At 34.7% G+C, this 18,387-nt stretch overlaps 1 protein-coding gene across 2 annotated transcripts in view; it reads left to right on the top strand.

Annotated features, from left to right (window-relative positions):
* The window catches only part of LOC150098093 (threonine--tRNA ligase 1, cytoplasmic-like), a 178,555-nt gene that overhangs the window by 101,597 nt on the left and 58,571 nt on the right, over window positions 1–18,387 (top strand). For both annotated transcript variants that reach the window (XM_090406532.1, XM_090406531.1), the window contains exon 11: window positions 17,496–17,566. In XM_090406532.1, coding sequence (XP_090262658.1) covers window positions 17,496–17,566 — 71 coding nt within the window. The remainder of the gene's footprint in view (window positions 1–17,495; window positions 17,567–18,387) is intronic.

Below are 18,387 nucleotides of genomic sequence, written 5' to 3'. Positions count from 1 at the left end.
AATATACTTCATATTGAAAAGAATAACTATCTGCCCATCCTAAAGATGTTAGTCATGCATCTTTCAAATGATTTATTATCATTCTTTATTTCTGAAAAGCTGATACACTAGATGATACACAAACAGTCATTATCACCCAACCAGCACTGACATATATATATCTATTCCTTGCAACATGACAAATAATATGTATAAGAGTTCTTTTAGGATTAACAATCCAAAAGAGTTTTTTGAGAATGCAATTTCTTATTTGCAAATATTTCCCACTACAGCAGACAGATAATATCTGTCTGCTGTATTGGAAAGGTGAAAAATATCCCTCAATGCTTGCCTTCTGACCAGATTGTGAGAGACCTGAGCATATTAGTTTCTTCTTTTCTTGAGGAATGTATCGCCTCACTTATTTCTGAATCCAAAAAGTAAATGGTGCCTAATTACCTTAATGTAGATTTGCTGTTAGAGAATAGAATGTTGTATATAATTAATTTTCTTATAAAAAAAAAAAAAAATATGGTATGCAAAAAATAATCTGGAAATATCAGTAATTCTGTGGCCTTCAGTCTTTTCAATAATTCTTCTTTGTGAAATCGTCTAGATCAGGGTTTCTCAAACTGTGTTCCGCGGAAGGTGAATAGGTGTTCCGCAAGAAGTTCTGAAATTTGTCATTTTAGTTTTCTAAGCATTTTTCATGAATAACTATTTTATAGTAAAAATATTCCGAGGAGGATAATATTCATGAATATGTCGAAAAGCTCAGACCCAGAACACCTAATAACGTGTGTATCATTAATTTTCACACATCGAAATCCTTTCAACATTTGGGAGAGGGAATGCTGCTGTTTATGACGGGTCATAAAAATTGCCTGCAAGCCAATTACAAACAATTGGTGTCATATCTTCTGTTCTCAAAACTGAAGGAAATGACATCATCATCAAATTCCTGCCATGTACCCTCAAGGGGTGTACAGGATATGATAGTACTACATGAAACAAATTACATTATTATTAAATTCCTATCTACAATTTTCTTCCAAATCAGTCTGTTACTTGTCAAGACTTCAACATTATCAGATCTTATATTTCTATCATCTAAAGCACTTTGTACCGTATCAATCCACCTATATCTTGGTCTTCCTCTGGGTCGTTTTGCTGCCAACCTGGCAGAGAACACTTGTTTCGCTAATCTTTCTTCGCCCATTCGGTTTAAGTGACCATACCACCTGAGATTAGCTCTGCTAACGCATTCCTGGATGCTGAAAATGTTAAGTATTTTCCTAACATCCTAGTTTTTAATATGATATTGCCATTGATGCCATCTGTTCACGCCTATAATCTTTCTCAGAACTCTCATATCTGTGGTCTCTAGTCTTTGGTCAAGTGTTTTACTTCTGACCCAGCTCTCAGATCCGTAAGTTAAAACTGGTTTGAACACTGTCTGGTATGCAGCTAATTTAGTGTTCCGACTAATTTCTCTCTTATTCCATATGAATTTATTCAATTGACTTCCCACCATACCAGCTTTGCTGATTCTGTTGTCTATTTCTATATTTAATTTACCATCTTCAGTAAAAATCGTGCCTAAATAGCTGAAATGTTTTACTTGTTCCACAGGTTCTCCATTCACAACACAGTTGACATTTTCAATGATTCTGCCCATTTTCATTGTCTTTGTCTTTTTATTGCTCACCTTCATACCATATCTATTACAACAGCTATTCAATTTAGTCAGAGAATCTTGCAGACTTGTAGCAGATTTATTTAGAAGTATAACATCATTCGCATAAAGCAAAGAGCTGACATTAACATCTCCAATTTTGATATCATGTTTAATACCACTTTCCTTCATAATGTGATCCATATAGATAATGAATAACAGAAGGGATAATGTACATCCCTGTCTCACACCAGATTTAACATTAAACCATCTTCCTGTACTTCCTTCAATTCTAACTGCTGACTTACAACTCAAATAAAGACTAAGTATTGCTTGATATAATGCCCCATTGACACCATATAACTGCAGCGTATTGAATAGCTTCTCTCTTGGCACCTTGTCATATGCCTTTTCCAGATCGACAAAACTTAAATACAGATCTTTGTTATATTCCCATGCTTTCTCGATTATTTGTCGTAAAGTGAAGATCTGATCCTGACAGCCTCTATTTGGCCTGAATCCAGCTTGTTCTTCACCAAGCTTTTCTTCCACAATTCTTCTCAACCGTTTCTCAAGTATACTTGCATAGATCTTGCCAGGAACACTCAGTAGGGAAATACCTCTGTAATTCTCACATGCAGTTTTATTTCCCTTTTTATATATGGGTACTATGAGAGCTCTACTCCAATCATCGGGAATTCGTCCCTCTGTCCAGGCTTTCTGAACTATGCAGTGCAGCCACTGTAAGACTCTTATACCACCATACTTCAGCATTTCTGGTCGAATATCATCTACTCCTGCTGCCTTTACACATTTCAAGCCTTTGATGGCTTTTTGTACTTCAAGTATAGATATGTATTCCTGACTACATGCCTGGTCAGTGTTTTTTACCACTGTGCTGTCATAACTGCTTGTTTCATTTAGCAGTTTTTCAAAGTAATTACTCCATACTTCAAGGATATCTTTTTCTCCCGTTTTCATGTCACCTTTATCATCTCTAATTCCTTTTACAGCACTCTTCCTCCATTCTTAAGCTTCTTCAACAACCTCCAGAATATTTTGCCACCTTCTTGATATTTATTTTCTATATTCTTGCTAAAGTCCTCCCATGACTTTTGTTTAGCTAGTTTTACACAGTGTTTAGCATTCTTGCATTTGTCTCTATATTCTCTAAGAGCACAAGCTGACTTATTTGACAGGAACTTTTGGTATGCTTTCTTCTTTTGCTTCACTGCCTCTTTAACTTCCTGTGTCCACCATCTAGTTCTAATTTTTCTATCCTTGCAGACAACTACACCACATGCCTCTCTAGCTGAATCAATCAGGGCTTTCTTCAAGGCTTTCCACTGAATCCCCAAGTTTGATTCCTGTTCTCAAACTTTTTCATTTTTTCTTCAATAATCTTTGTGTATTTTAGTCTACAGTTCACATCTGAGAGCTGCTCAACTTTTATTCACTTCAAAACTTTCTTACGTAGTATTCTTTTCAATATGAAATTCAATTTTATCCTGCTCAAGACTAAATAGTGATCACTTCCAATTTCAAAACCTCTTGTACACTCTGGCACTCTGGTGTCCTGCACCAGGGAGAAAACATCACTATCAACAATAACATAGTCAATGAGACTTTTCTTATTCCTAGCCTCTTCTCTCCATGTGAATTTGTGCACATTTTTATGTTGGAAGATGGTGTTAGTAATAACCAGTCCATGTCCTGAGCAGAAATCCAACAAGTATTTGCCATTATCATTATCTTTACTCTTTGTCTTAAAATTTTCCCAAAATATTTTTGTATGTCTGACAATCATTTTCTACTCTGCTATTTAGATCCCCAACAAGGACCAACTTTTCATTTTTCATTGTGTCAGTTGCTTTTTCTAAAGCCTCAAAAAATTCCTCCACTTATACCTTAGTAGAACCTTCTATGGGACCATAGGCACAAATAAGTCTGATTGTCCAGTTCCCCATTCTCATATTTGCCCACATTACTCTACTTGAGACTTACTGCCATTCAAGAAGATTAGCCTCGTATTTTGTGTTGAATACTATGGCTACTCCTTCTTTTCCTTGATTGTCATTGTCTGAATATAACATTTTGTATTTATTGCTCAGAAAGATCTCACCAGTTTTGGTCTTTTTTGTTTCAGTCACCCCTATTATGTCGATCTGGTACTTATCTAATTCTTCAGCTAGCTCCATTTCTTTGCCATTCAGGCTTCTTACGTTGATAGTACCGATCTTTAACTCTGGTGATGTTGAGTTGGGATTTATTTTCAGATTTGTTCCAGTAGCTGACTTTTTGCTGTTTGCCCTGGTTCCCTGCCGAAAACAACGGGGGCCTTGTTTAACCAGGCGACGCCCCAGCCGGCATGAAATTTTGTCATGTTGTACCATCATTCTATATTTTGGTTTAACCAATAAGAATACAATTTGGTCGGCTAAATCCCAAATTGCCAGCCCATCCTCATCCGTTCAGCATCCAAGTAGATACCCAACAGGGTGCACCACGAGAAGGTGAGAATTGGACATTAGGTCAGAAGCTCTGGTCGGTTCTCCGCATTCCTTTAAAGGTATGTGGAGGTCTCCTCTCAGTTATACAGCTTTGACCCTTAAGCACCCCAGGAAATGACATTTGTGTTGCAAATGTCAGTGACCAAGCAGCATATTTTTAAACATGGAAGTATTCATGAATTATTGTTAATTTTCACACATTGAAATCTTTCATCAATCGGGAAAGAGAATACCGCCGTTTATGACCGATCATAAAAATTGCCTGCAAGCCGATTACAACATTTGGCGGCGTGTTCTCAAAACTGAACAAAATAACATCTGCGTTGCAAACATCAGTGACCAATCAGCAAATTTTTCTCCTGAAATTGAAGATCAAGGCAGTCTGTATCCGGTTCTCAAATCTATTACTACTGAATAATTTCTTCGCAAGTTCATATTGCAGTATGTAAGTGCTTGTTCTGAAACCAGAGTGCCGTGATTTTTTTTAAAAGTAATAGGAATACAGAGTTAAAATCTGATATGAATAAGAGAAAAGGCTTTGTTTAATTTTGGTATTGAGAAATCTCTTATTAACGGTGTTTGTGATGGAACAGATAGTGAGTCATCCACCTGAAACCTACAAAGAACTCCAGGATGTACAAAAGGATGGGAAAACTACCAGCACACAGGAGAAAAAGTCTGCATTCACTCGTAAGTACTTATAAATATATTTCGTGATTAAAATGGGAAATGTAAATGAAAATCAGCACAAATTAATTTAATGATGTTTGCCTGAATAAACTACGACATGCTACAATATTTCATTAGTCCAGTGATTGATAACTAATTTAAATGTAATTTATATTTGTCAACATGCCACACCGTATACATAAGTGTACTAATACTCTTTATGAAAAAAATTTGGAAAGGTATTTATGAGTAAATTTGTTGGGACCGGGCCCTCGGGAAAAAAAAAAATCGGCTAACGCCTTTTTATTCCCGTATATAGGGAGTAGGCGAGGCGAATTTTAAAAAAAAAAAAGAATTCTTCTTACTCTTTTAACTAATTTTATAATTAATATCTGATTTATTTTGAACTGTTTAATTTTTGTTACTGAACATTTTATCAAATCATCCTTATTACAATTGCTTTTACATTATTTGATACAGTTTAGTACTTTTCTTACAATTATTGTTACAATTCATATTTACTTTTGTGTGTTGCAGTCTTTTTTCACTATTTTGCATTATTCATTTACTTTTATATTATTCCACATTTCTTATTTATAATCTTATTGTTTTTCATACTAAAGTTACCTTTACAACAAAATTCTATTTGTTTTTATTATAGCTCTGACAAATATTGGAATTTGAATATTATTGAAAAAATACCCATGGAAAAATACCCTACTCATATGATTGGAGAAGATATGGAATTGCAAACTGTGGTTTCTTCAAAAGCTAATATTAAAGAACAAGAGTCGTCTAAGAACAGACCAAAATGGAAGTACCAGGAAAGTTATTTAAATTATGGATTTACGTGTATTGGCAATACACATGCTCCTGATGTTTTATGTAACAAAATACTAGTAAACAGTTCTTTGGCTCCAGCTAAATTTTGTAGGCACTTCGAAACGAAACACACTGATTACAAAGGAAAATATATACATTTTTTTAAGAGAAGATGTGACTCGCTAGAAAAATCTAAACTCAAATGGCTAAATTGCTACAACTGAAAATGCAACAAAGGCGTCTTTTCGCGTGAGTTACCGCATTGCACTTCATGGTGAAGCTCATACAATTGGTGAGACACTCATTAAGCTTTGCGTGAAAGACATTGTATCATGCATGTTAAACGAGCAGGTTGCTAAAAAATAGATGCAGTACAATTATCAAATGATACTGTTTCACGCGGCATCAAAGATCTTTCTGCTGACATAGAAAAAGAGCTAATTCATCGACTTAGACTGCAGTGAATATTCATTGCAAATGGATGAATCTATAGATGTCGCAGGACTTGCTGTATTACTAGTGTTTGTTCATTACATATTTGATAAAAGTATTGAAAAAGATTTACTCATGTTCGAATATCATCAAGAAAAAACTACCGGAGAAGATATATTCAACTGTATTAATAATTATATTGCAAAACAGGAAATCGGTTGGGAGAAGTATTGATATTTGTACAGATGGTGCTCAAGCAATGGTAGGAAGCGAGTTGTAACACGTATCCTGCAAGTAGCTACAAGAGCCACCAAAAGGCATTGTGTTTTGCATAGACAAGCACTAGTAACAAAAAGAATTCGTACATATTTAAAAACTATTTTGGATGAAGCCAAAAAAATGATCAACTATGTAAAATCTCGACCACTTCAATCCAGATTATTTAAAATTTTGCGCGACAAAATGGGTAGTGCACATAACGCACTTTTATTACATATCGAAGTGAGATGGCTATCCAGAGGAAAAGCATTATTGAGGCTTTTTGAACTTCGTGGTGCGTTAATGGTCTTCTTGATGTCATATAATTTAGGACAAAATTTTATTGAATTATTAACAAATTCTTCATGATTGATGAGTCTTGCGTATCTGGCAGATATTTTTACAAAGTGCAATGAAATTAACTTATCATTACAAGGAAAGAATATTACAATTTTTAATACAAGAGATAAAATTGCATCTTTTGATAGGAATAATTTTTTAAGTTGAACAGAATAATTTTGATTGTTTTCCCACCTTGCATGAATTTTTGACTGAAATAAATTCTAAAGTAAATGAAGAAATATCTAACGTAATTTTAGAACACTTGCATGACTTGCAATCAATCCATTTGCAATATTTTCCAAAATCCAGTGAAGACAATTCCTGGGTTCTGAATCCATTTACAGTGACAGCTAAGCCAGCAGGCTTCAGCGCAAGTGACTATGAAAATCTAATTGATTTAATTAGTGACTCTGATTTAAAACAAAAATACAAGGAACTGCCAATAAATGATTTCTAGACAAGCGTGTCAAAACTAGCTATTTTTGTTTTACTTCCTTTTACAACGACATATTTATGCGAGGCAGGATTTTCATATTATGCTGCAACCAAATCAAAGTCCAGGAACAGATTCGACGCTACACCAAATATGAGAATTCAACTTTATAATATTGTGCCTGATATCAAAAGAATTTGTAATTCAAAGACCCAAAAACATCAGAGTCATTAAGAACTTAATTTGCAATATACTTTTACTATTTTTATGTGTTTTGTTTTTACTAATTAACATTTGACAATAAATGATTGTTTATTCTTAACGCTTAGATTTACTCATTTATTTTATTTATGTTTACCTAACCTACAAAACCAGCACACAGGAGAAAAAATCTGCATTCATTAAATTTTTGGTGATCAGAATGGGATATGTCAATGAAAATCAGCACAAATTCATTTAATGTTGGTTTAATTGATGTTTAATTAATCAATAATTAATTATCAATCGTTAATGATTAATTATCAATTATTAATTAATAATAAAATAAGCTAAATTACCAATTAATTATTAATTAATACATTACAAACTAATCAGGGTGTTCCATGAACATATCAGGATTTGTGAAGTGTTCCGTCGTAGAAAAAGTTTGAGAAACCCTGATCTAGATGATGTCTTCATCATCTGAGAATTGAATCCTGATCTGTTTGTACTTTTATAGAAATAGTAGGTTAAAGGAATCTTTATCTTCAAATGACAGAAAATAATATTTTTGCCACCATTTGCATTTGTACTTGGTCATCCTTTTTGGTATAGTTTTGGCATTTTGACTTCCTGATCACTTGGTCCTAAAAAATTTCTGCCTTAACCTTCCACAGTGTTTTTTACTCATCGCTTTTCATCAAATTACTGAAATTTTGGATTCTTCTAATGCTAGCCATTCCTCATTAGTTAGTTTTTTGGTCCATTCAATTTTCAATGTTTTATGCTATCACCATTACTTAGATAGATCTATTCTTGTGTCTTGTTTTAACAAGTTCATGTTTCATTTGCATAAATAGCAATAATCCATTGTTTACACACACACATTGGTGCCCAAAAACTAAGGACAAACTACATTTTTACCTATATATATAAAAAATTTTCATGACTGTAGCAAAATGTGGACATAAATCTTATTTTATTTATTTATTTATGCTTACATGAAACTGGCAAGTGAAAAGTTCAATCACAATTTCCAGAAACAAATGATGAAAATCTTAACATATAAAAGTTCATTACATAAAAGGCACAACTTGTTTTCTAAGTCTTTCTTTTTTGATTAAAACAAAAGCAAAAGTAACTTGTCAGAATCAATCCAGGGGCAATTATCGTCCTGCTGCACCAAGTATGACAAGGCTGCATGTTCTCACAACACTTCGCAACATAAATGTAGCTGTATCCGAGGTTTAATTAGAGAACAGTTGTGTTTTGTGCGAGAAACTTAATCCATTAGAGGAGGCCCATTTCACATTGCATTATCATCTTCTAACATGAAGAGGAGTTCTACTGATACTATGACGAGGGCTATGAGAGTGACTACAAGAATAATGTCTTCGTGGTGATATGGGACCGTGATCTTCTGTTTCCTCCATAACTACTGCCATGACCATACCAACTACAGGTCAAGGTCCAGTCTGGAAAGCCAATCCAAGGCCTCATCCGTCACCTTGTGGATGTTCTATAGGCCACCACTGTGAAATTGGCACCTTGGGCAGTCATACACGATATGAGTAATCGTCTGAGCCATGGGCAAACAATCACAAAAAAGGGTGATCCAACAGTCCCAATTTATGTAGAGGGTAGCCGCATCTGCCCTGATTAGTTCCGATCCTGTTTATTGATAACCAAATCTTCCTAGGAAGAGCAAAACCAGGCTGTGGAGCACAGGGATCTTTTACCAGGAAGCCATTTGTTGGGAGATTGTTAGACCAGTGTTCTCTCCATATGTCAGATACTGATGGCAGCGCAGCTGAAGAGAGTTCATTCATGGACCAGAGAGGCTTTCTAGATTTGAGGCTAAGATTAGGTGGATTAGGTGCAGGGGCAGGAGTGAATTGCTCATTGCTTTATTAAATTCTTTAATCGAGGCTTGTCTTCTCCGTATGTTTGGTGGAGCAATGTTAGATAGTACAGACAGCCAGGAGAGAAGGGTGCTTCTCACTGTCCCACTAATTGTGCGCATGGTAGAGTTTAGCTGGGTGTCTATGATGTTAGTGTGTGTACTTCTTTCCCAGACAGGGGCACAATATTCTGCTGCAGAGAATGCGAGGGCTAGTGCAGATGATCTTAGGACTTCTGCACCACAACCCAGGTTGTTCCAGCAATAAATTTTATTGCCAGCATACTAATAAATTATATTACACAAAAAAGTGTTATAAATTTTGTACAAATTAAATTGCAGTATGTTTTTGGCAAAAGTTACATATTTCCTAAAGATGTTAAGAAATTCAGTATGGAATATATCCACCCTGAACCGTGATGCAGCTCTCACAATGTTATAGCATGCTTAATATTAAGTGATTCAGGAGCTCTTGAGGCAAACTGGCCTGCTCCTTCTTCAGAGCAAGGATAAGGCCTTGTTTGTTTTCTGGATGGGATTTTTGAGCAGCAATGTGTTTCCCTATTGTGTTCCAGATGTGTTCTATTGGGTTGTGATCTGGGGAGTGTACTGGCCACTCAATTCAATTAATGTCTTTGGTCTCCAGAAGTATCTCCACCGCTTGTGTACACTGTGTTGTGGCATTGTCATCCACAGAAATGAATTCTTCACATACAGTACCACAGAACAATTGAACATGATATTGAAGACTTTGTTGCAATATTGTTCACCAGCCATAGTCCACTTTTTCCCAGCACTTGTAGCTTGGTGTGTATATTAAGCATAATGCTTCTCCACACCATGACCCCAGCACAGCCATATCTATTCCTTTCTATCCCTTTCATGCTAGAATTGGAGAAAAAACTAAAATGACTCATCTGTAAAGAGTACATTAGCCCATTGTTGTCTTGTCCATTTTTATGGGCACAACACTACTGAAAACATGCTCTCTGAGCTGTGGATAAAAGGGATGTAGACTACAGGCCTTCGAGCATGTAGACCTACTTGTCACAGATGTCTTGCCACAGTTTGTCAAGTTGTTCGTGTACCTGTGCTTGAATGGAGCCAACTTGCAAGCTGACCTGCCATGGTGCATCGATTACATTTTGTGTTATAACCAAAAATCTGTCTTCATGCTCTATGGTAGAGCAAGGGTAACTCTTAGCAAATGTCTGGAACACATTCCATTGGTTTGGTACATTGCTCAGAGCCTGGATACAGCATTATGTGAGATTCCAAAGTCTCTGGAAATATCAGTAATTCTGTGGCCTTCAGTCTTTTCAATAATTCTTCTCCTGTGTGAAATCATCTAGATGATGTCTTTGAGACATAGACATCCATGTTTGCAACTTTATTCCTTCACAAAAAGAGCTTCCTTCAAACACAATTTGCTTAGCACAGCCTTTTGCCTTTTATCCTGTTGAGTGCTACCCCTTTGCATGCGATTCGAAAATGTGAATGTGTACCTGCTTTCTACTCGAAATTATACAAATTGCATTGCTACAAGCTGATTCATCTGAATTCACAGTTGAAACCTTCTGAAATAGTGTTCATCCTTAGGTTTTGGACACCAGTGTTGTGTGTGTGTGTGTGTGTGTGTGTGTGGCAATACGCCATAGAAATAAATGGTATGTCTACATTTTTTGGGTCTGTAACTGTCTTATCACAATCTTTTATCATTGTAATTTTCTCACAATCTTCTTTATTAATCTTTTTAATAATTAAATGTGTTTCTTTCATCATATTTTCAGTGTCCTGGATCTTTCTTGCATTCACTTTTCCTTCAATCTGCTGCACTCTGAAGTAATGGTTTTTAATTTTGAATATTTCTGTTTACTCTTATTATCCTATTTGTTTATCCTTTTATTTTGCTTGTCTATCATTATGATTTCCTAATTTGTCACTTAAGATATTCTAGATATCCTTCCTTCCTTGTCTACACATTTTTCTGCTGTTCCATCTATTGTTTCCTGAATTTCTGATAATATTTTCCAAAGAATTTTTTTTCTGATTGTTTATTCATATGGAACTGTTCATCAAGAGTTTCATATTAATTTTTTATGTTTGCAATTTTTATTTTATCTATATCATAAACTTTACATTTTAAGGTTAGCTGCTTGAATCTTAGATTATACTTAGCTAGGATATTTGATTATGGTTTGTCAACATTTGCTTTATAAGATTTAACCTGGTTTCAGGAATCTTTGCTTTGTCATTATGTTGTTGGATGACTGCCAAACTTGACTAATTTCTCTTATTTTTAGGACCAACTCCAGAATTTCTAACTTTTTTTTCCTTTTCCTTCTCCAAGTACTGTGCTGAAATCCCCTTGCAGTCATTATTGTACTTATATACAAGTACAACAATACTAGTGTTAATTAGTTGGAATTATGTATCACTTTTTTATCACTCATACAAAATAGGCTACTAAACCCATAGTCATTAGTGCTTGTTTATAGGTTATGCCATATGTTTTAGGACAGAGGGAGCATACTGATATCTTTCCTGAAAAGAGGAAGATTGTAGTTGTTGAAGAATGCTGTTCTAGAGAATAGATGCAAATGGAATAAAAAGAGGAATAGGAGAAGCAGGTTCAATGGGTTTGTAGGTAGATTGCAAAAAGGATGTTGGACAAGCTACTGTTTTAATTGGTTTAGTGAAAATCATAGGAATCATGAATGCTTGTTCAGTGGAACAGAGCTTGTGGCTCTTTTCTGCTTATGTTTCTAGAAGAGACATAAAGCAGAATTGGACCATCTGAGTTAATGGTTGAAGTGTGTGTGTGAGAGAGAGATTTTTGATTAGCCAGACTACCTTCTTCAGGACTGCATCAAGAATTTTGACAAATATTTGGTGCTCCACCTCACACATGAAAACAGTGATCTAAGTATGGGAAGATGTCATATTAGTACAGATTTAGTAGCTGGATAGTTGAAAGAGTATGTTTGAGTGGAAAGGAATGGCACATATTTTATTGCCTGAGGAAGAAGCTAATAATGTGGTGTGTTTGTTCTAGGAAAGGTTCAAAGTAGATGTCAGTCCAAGAAGAGAAAGAAAGAAATCTGATCCCATCTGATTTTTATATTATCAGAAGTAAAGGATGGCCAATTCTGCTAATCAAGACAATATAGTGTTTTCATCTTTTACCTAAACATGAGCAAAGAAAAGTTTGTATGTATAGAAACTTTTACAAAAGGATGGCGAGTTGAGATTTTTTTTTGTGAGAAGGAAGGCAGGACTCTGTTGTGGTACCGTTGTAAGTAATAGGTTTGTTTAAGATATCACATTGAATGTGATACCTTAAGCAGATCTTTATGCCATTGAAGCATGACATGAAGATCTGTTTAAGTTGCTGTTTGTAAAAGATTTCAAAGTTTGGGATATTTGTATTTTGAAAGGTCTTTCATATTATTAGGAGAATGCAGTCTATTCCACTGTTATTAGAAAAGGTGTATATAGGATTATTGGTAAGTGAGAGGTAATTTATATATAGAAGAAAGAAGGTGAGTGATGCAACAGAATTCCCAGACACTTTCATTGGTGATCTGCTGTGACATGCAACAATTGGCTCGAGAGGAAACTGGTTACTCAGTTATAGAAGGTGGAAGGTAGCACAAAGGATAGCAATTATGCTCTTGAAATGTCAAATGCAATAGCACAAGTTTCTTGAAACCTTTCCGTGAAATGTATGCAAAAGTGAGTGTAGGCTTGGAGATCATCTGTGGATCTAGAGTGGTGGAATCTATATTCATACTGGTGGTCATTGATTAAATTGATGGGTTCTGGGCAGAAGAAGTTGACTATCTGCCTAAAGGTAACATCATTAAACTGAGTTTGATGCACATTTTTGTCTCTTTGAAGTGAGCTGAATATGAGGCATGCTTCCCCATACTCTGGGGACAGATGTCAGCTAAAAAGTTCATAGATGAAGCAGGATGTGAATTAGTTTCAGGTTACAATTTTAGTACAAGTGGATTTTCAGTATCTAGGTTATTTAAGATTTTTCCAATGTCTTTCTGGTATGATAGGGAGTGATTTGTCTTATTTTTGGAAGAGAATGATGCCAGACGGTCAAGTTCAATATTTGGAATCCTTGCAAATATTTGTTGAGACATCTTGATTTTCATTTCAAAATTTTTTTTGCAAATTTAGTAAACTACCATTTCAAAAATATACAAAACAGCCTCTTTCTAGCTTGAATTAAATAAAATTTTCTATTTTTAATGTATGCTGTCTTGTCTTCAGTTGTGAGGACCATTTTTATTGGCAAATTTTAGGAAAATGATTCCATATAATAATTCCTCTATGGCTGGATAGAATTTAATGGAATTTGATATTTAGGATCATGACTAAAATTTTATCATTTCATTTTTGGTATCAGTTGATCCATTTTTGGTGAAAAAACAGAGTTATGTCCAAGCCTGAAATAGCCCTAAGTTCAGTTGTGAATGATAATAATGTCATTATAAGAGTGCTATTATAAAAGGCATTTCCTGTTGTTTTCAACCATTTCCATATTTGTAGTTTATTAATTGTCTATATTTCTAAGCCTTGCTCATATGTAAGTCAGAATTTAAATAGATTATCATCATCATCATCATCATCAAATTCCTACCATGTACCCTCAAGAGGTGTATAGGATATGATAGTACTACATGAAAAATTTACATCACTACAATTTTCCTCCAAATTAGTCTGTTACTTGTCAAGACTCCAACATTATCAGATCTTATATTTCTATCTTCTAAGGCATTTTTTACCGTATCAATCCACCTAAATCTTGGTCTTCCACTGGGTCGTTTTCCTGCCAACCTGACGGAGAACACTTGTTTTGCTAATCTTTCCACTCCCATTCTGTTTAAGTGACCATACCACCTGAGAATGCACTCCTCGATGTCAAGTTCTTTCCTAATATCCTCATTTTTAATATGATATTGCCATTGATTTGATGCCATCTGTTCACGCCTCTAATCTTTCTCAGGACTCTCATATCTGCAGTCTCTAAACTTTGCTCAAGTGTTTTACTTCTGGCCAAGCTCTCAGATTTATAAGTTAAAACTGGTTTGAACACTGTTTTGTATGCAGCTAATTTAGTGTTCTGACTAATTTCTCTCTTATTCCATATGAATTTATTCAATTGACTTCCTACCATACCAGCTTTGTTGATTCTGTTGTCTATTTCCATATTTAATTTACCATTTTCACTAAAAATATTGCCTAAGTAGCTGAAATGTTTTATTTGTTCCACAGGTTCTCCGTTCACAATGCAGTTGACATTTTCAATGATTTTGCCTATTTTCATTGTCTTTGTCTTTTTATTGCTGACATTCATACCATATCTATTACAACAGTTATTCAATTTAGTCAGAGAATCTTGCAGACTTGTAGTGGATTTATTTAGAAGTATAACATCGTCCACATAAAGCAAAGAGCTGACATTAACATCTCCACTTTTGGTATCATGTTTAATACCACTTTCCTTCATAAAGTGATCCATATAGATATTGAATAACAGAGGGGATAATGTACATCCTTGTCTCACACCTGATTTAACATTAAACCATCTTCCTGTACTTCCTTCAATTCTAACTGCTGACTTACAACTCAAATAAAGACTAAGTATTGCTTAATATAATGCCCCATTGACACCATATAACTGTAGTGTATTGAATAGCTTCTCTCTTAGCACCTTGTCATATGCCTTTTCCAGATCGACAAAACTTAAATAGAGATCTTTGTTATATTCCCATGATTTCTCTATTATTTGTCATAAAGTAAAAATCTGATCCTGACATCCTCTATTTGGCCTAAATCCAGCTTGTTCTTCACCATGCTTTTTTCTACAATTCTTCTCGACCGTTTCTCAGGTATACTTGCATAAATCTTACCAGGAACACTCAGTAGGAAAATGCCTCTGTAATTCTCACATTCAGTTTTATTTCCCTTTTTATATATGGGTACTATGAGAGCTCTACTCCAGTCATCAATAATTCATCCCTCTGTCCAGGCCTTTTGAACTATGCAGTGCAGGCACTGTATGACTTTTATACTACCATACTTCAGCATTTCTGGTCGAATATCATCTACTCCTGCTGCCTTTCCACATTTCAGGCCTTTGATGGCTTTTTCTACTTCAAGTATGGATTAGTACTCCTGACTGTATGCCTGTTGAGTGTTTTTTATTACTGTGCTATCACTGCTTGTTTTATTTAGCAATTTTTCGAAGTAATTACTCCATACTTCAAGGATATCATTTTCTTCCATTTTCATGTCACCTTTATCATCTCTAACTCCTTTTACAGCACTCTTTCCTCCATTTCTGAACTTATACAGCAACCTCCATAATATCTTGCCACCTTCTTGATATTTATTTTCTATGTTATTGCCAAAGTCCTCCCAAGACTTTTGTTTAGCTAGTTTTACACAGTGTTTAGCTTTCTTACATTTGTCTCTGTATTCTCTAAGAGCACAAGCTGACTTATTTGCCAGGAACTTTTGATATGCGTTCTTCTTTTCCTTCACTGCCTCTTTAACTTCCTGTGTCAACCATGGAGAGAAACCTCATCCTTGCAGAGAAACCTCACCACATACCTCTCTAGCTGAATCAATCAGGGTTTTCTCTAAGGCTTGCTACTGAATCTCCAAGTTTGGTTCCTTTTCTCAAACTCTTTCATTTTTTCTTCAATAATCTTTGTGTATTTTAGTCTATAGTTCACAATTGGGAACTGCTCAACTTTTATTCGCTTTAAAACTTTCTTAATTTATTTTCGATATGAAATTCAATTTTATCCTGCTCAAGACTAAATAGTGATCACTTCCAATTTCAAATCCTCTGTGCACTCTGGTGCACAGAGGATTTGAAATTATCAGCAATAACATAGATGAGACTTATCTTATTCCTTGCCTCCATGTGAATTTGTGCACATTTTTATGTTGGAACATGGTGTTAGTAATAACCAGTCCATGTCCTGAGCAGAAATCCAACAGATAGTTGCCATTATTATTAGCTTTGCTCTTTTCTCCAAATTTTCCCAAAATATTTTTGTATGTGTCACAATCATTTCCTACTCTGCTATTTAGATCCCAAACAAGGACTAAATTTTCCTTTTTCATTATGTCAGTTGCTTTCTCTAAAGCCTCAAAAAATTCCTCCACTTCTGCCTTAGTAGAACCTTCTGTGGGACCATAGGCACAAATAAGTCTCATTGTCCAGTTCCCCATTCTGATATTTGCTCACATCACTCTACTTGAGACTGCCTGCCATTCAAGAAGATTAGCCTCGTATTTAGTGTTGAATACTATGGGTACTCCTTGTTTTCCTTGATTGTCATTTACTGAATATAACATTTTGTATTTATTGCTCAGAAAGATCTCACCAGTTTTGGTCTTTTTTCAGTCACCCCTATTATGTCGATCTGGTACTTATCTAATTCCTCAGCTAGCTCCATTTCTTTGCCATTCAGGCTTCTTATGTTGATAGTACCGATCTTTAACTCTGATGATGTTGAGTTGGGGTGTGTTTTCAGATTTGTTTCAGTAGATGACTCTTCGCTGTTTGTCCTGGTTATCTGGCGAAAACAACGGGGGGCTTTGTTTAACCTGGCGACACCCCAGCCAACATGAAATTTTGTCATTTTGTACCATCATTCTGTATTTTGGTTTAAGCCAATAAGAATACAATTTTGTCAGCTAATTCCCAAATTGCCAGCCCATCCTCTTTCATTCAGTATCTAGGTCGATACCCAACAGGGTGCACCACGAGAAGGTGAGGATTGGACATTAGGTCAGAAGCCCTGGTCGGTTTTCCGCATTCCTTTAAAGGCTATGTGGAGGTCTCCTCTCAGTTATACAGCTTTGAGCCTTAAGCACCCCATAGATTATTATTATTAAATAATGTTTAATAATTGATTATTATTAAACATTATTTAATAATAATAATGATTATTATCATTACAATAGTACCTCCATGAAGTCTGAAGATTCACCATAAGAGACCCATACTCATACTAAATCCTTTCAGGAATTTAAACATTTTTATCATATCCCCTGTTTTCTGCCTATCAACAAACCTTTGGAAGTCACAAACTATTACTATTAATTTTATTAATATTTTATTACTTGTGTATATTTCTAACCTCATTCTTTTGAGTTGAGTTGAATTAAAAATGATTCTCATTTGAAATAATTAAATAGTTTAAGTAAATATTATTTAATATTAAATACATTTTTTTTCAACAGGAAAACATGTTTTCCTTTGAAGTTGACAAGGAGAATTTTGCATTAAAACCTATGAACTGTCCTGGACATTGGTAAGTTTTAATAAACATTTAAATGATGTTCAACATTTGATGCAGTACAGTATATTTAGTACAGTATATTTACAATACAAGTATTGTAAATATACTGTACTACATTTGATGCAGTATAGTATATTTACAATACTTATATAATTTTTGTAATGTGAATCCCAACTGTAAACCTATAATATATTTGTACTGTGGGTGGGTAAAGGGCTAGATAATCTGGAAAACTTGCTCTAGAATTTTTGTGGATAATTAAAGTGGTTTTTTTAAGCCACTTGAATTAGTTCACATTTGAGGTAATGATTCATTACAAAGATAACTTTCCTGCTTTGTGGTTGGATCCTTCACTAGGACCTCATTGATTTAAGCAGACAGGACGATATTCACTTCTCCTTAGACTTAAACAGTGAGTTCTCATAATTTTGTTATGTAGTTTTTTTTTTTTTTTTTTGGGTGGGGTGAGGGATTATGTTTCTTAATTTCAAGTGCTTGCTGAAAATGAATAATTAGGAATGTTTCCAGACTAATTTATAAAATTAGCAATTAATTTCCACATCTATAAGTTTACTATAATAAATAAGTGATCATGTAGCCTTAGTAATGTAGAGATCTCACTAACCCTAAAAAATCACTTGTTTATTATAGTAAACCAAAACAGTTTTCACTAAACTCTAAAATAAATCATGCTATATATCCAGAGGCTGAAATTTATTATTTTGTAAACTTAGGAACAAAGCGCAAAAGGATTAGAAAAAGAGGACTATGAGACTGGAACAAAGAAATAGAAAATATAATAAAAACAAAAAAGGATAGTTAAAAGAAATGGC

The sequence above is a fragment of the Typopeltis vanoorti genome, chromosome 16, assembly GCF_054136105.1.
Source record: "Typopeltis vanoorti isolate ZY-2024b chromosome 16, IOZ_Tvanoo_1.0, whole genome shotgun sequence".
In the NCBI taxonomy this organism is placed as follows: Eukaryota; Metazoa; Arthropoda; class Arachnida; order Uropygi; family Thelyphonidae; genus Typopeltis; species Typopeltis vanoorti.
Note: the sequence above shows the minus strand (reverse complement) of the source record. Positions and strands in the feature narration are given on the sequence as shown.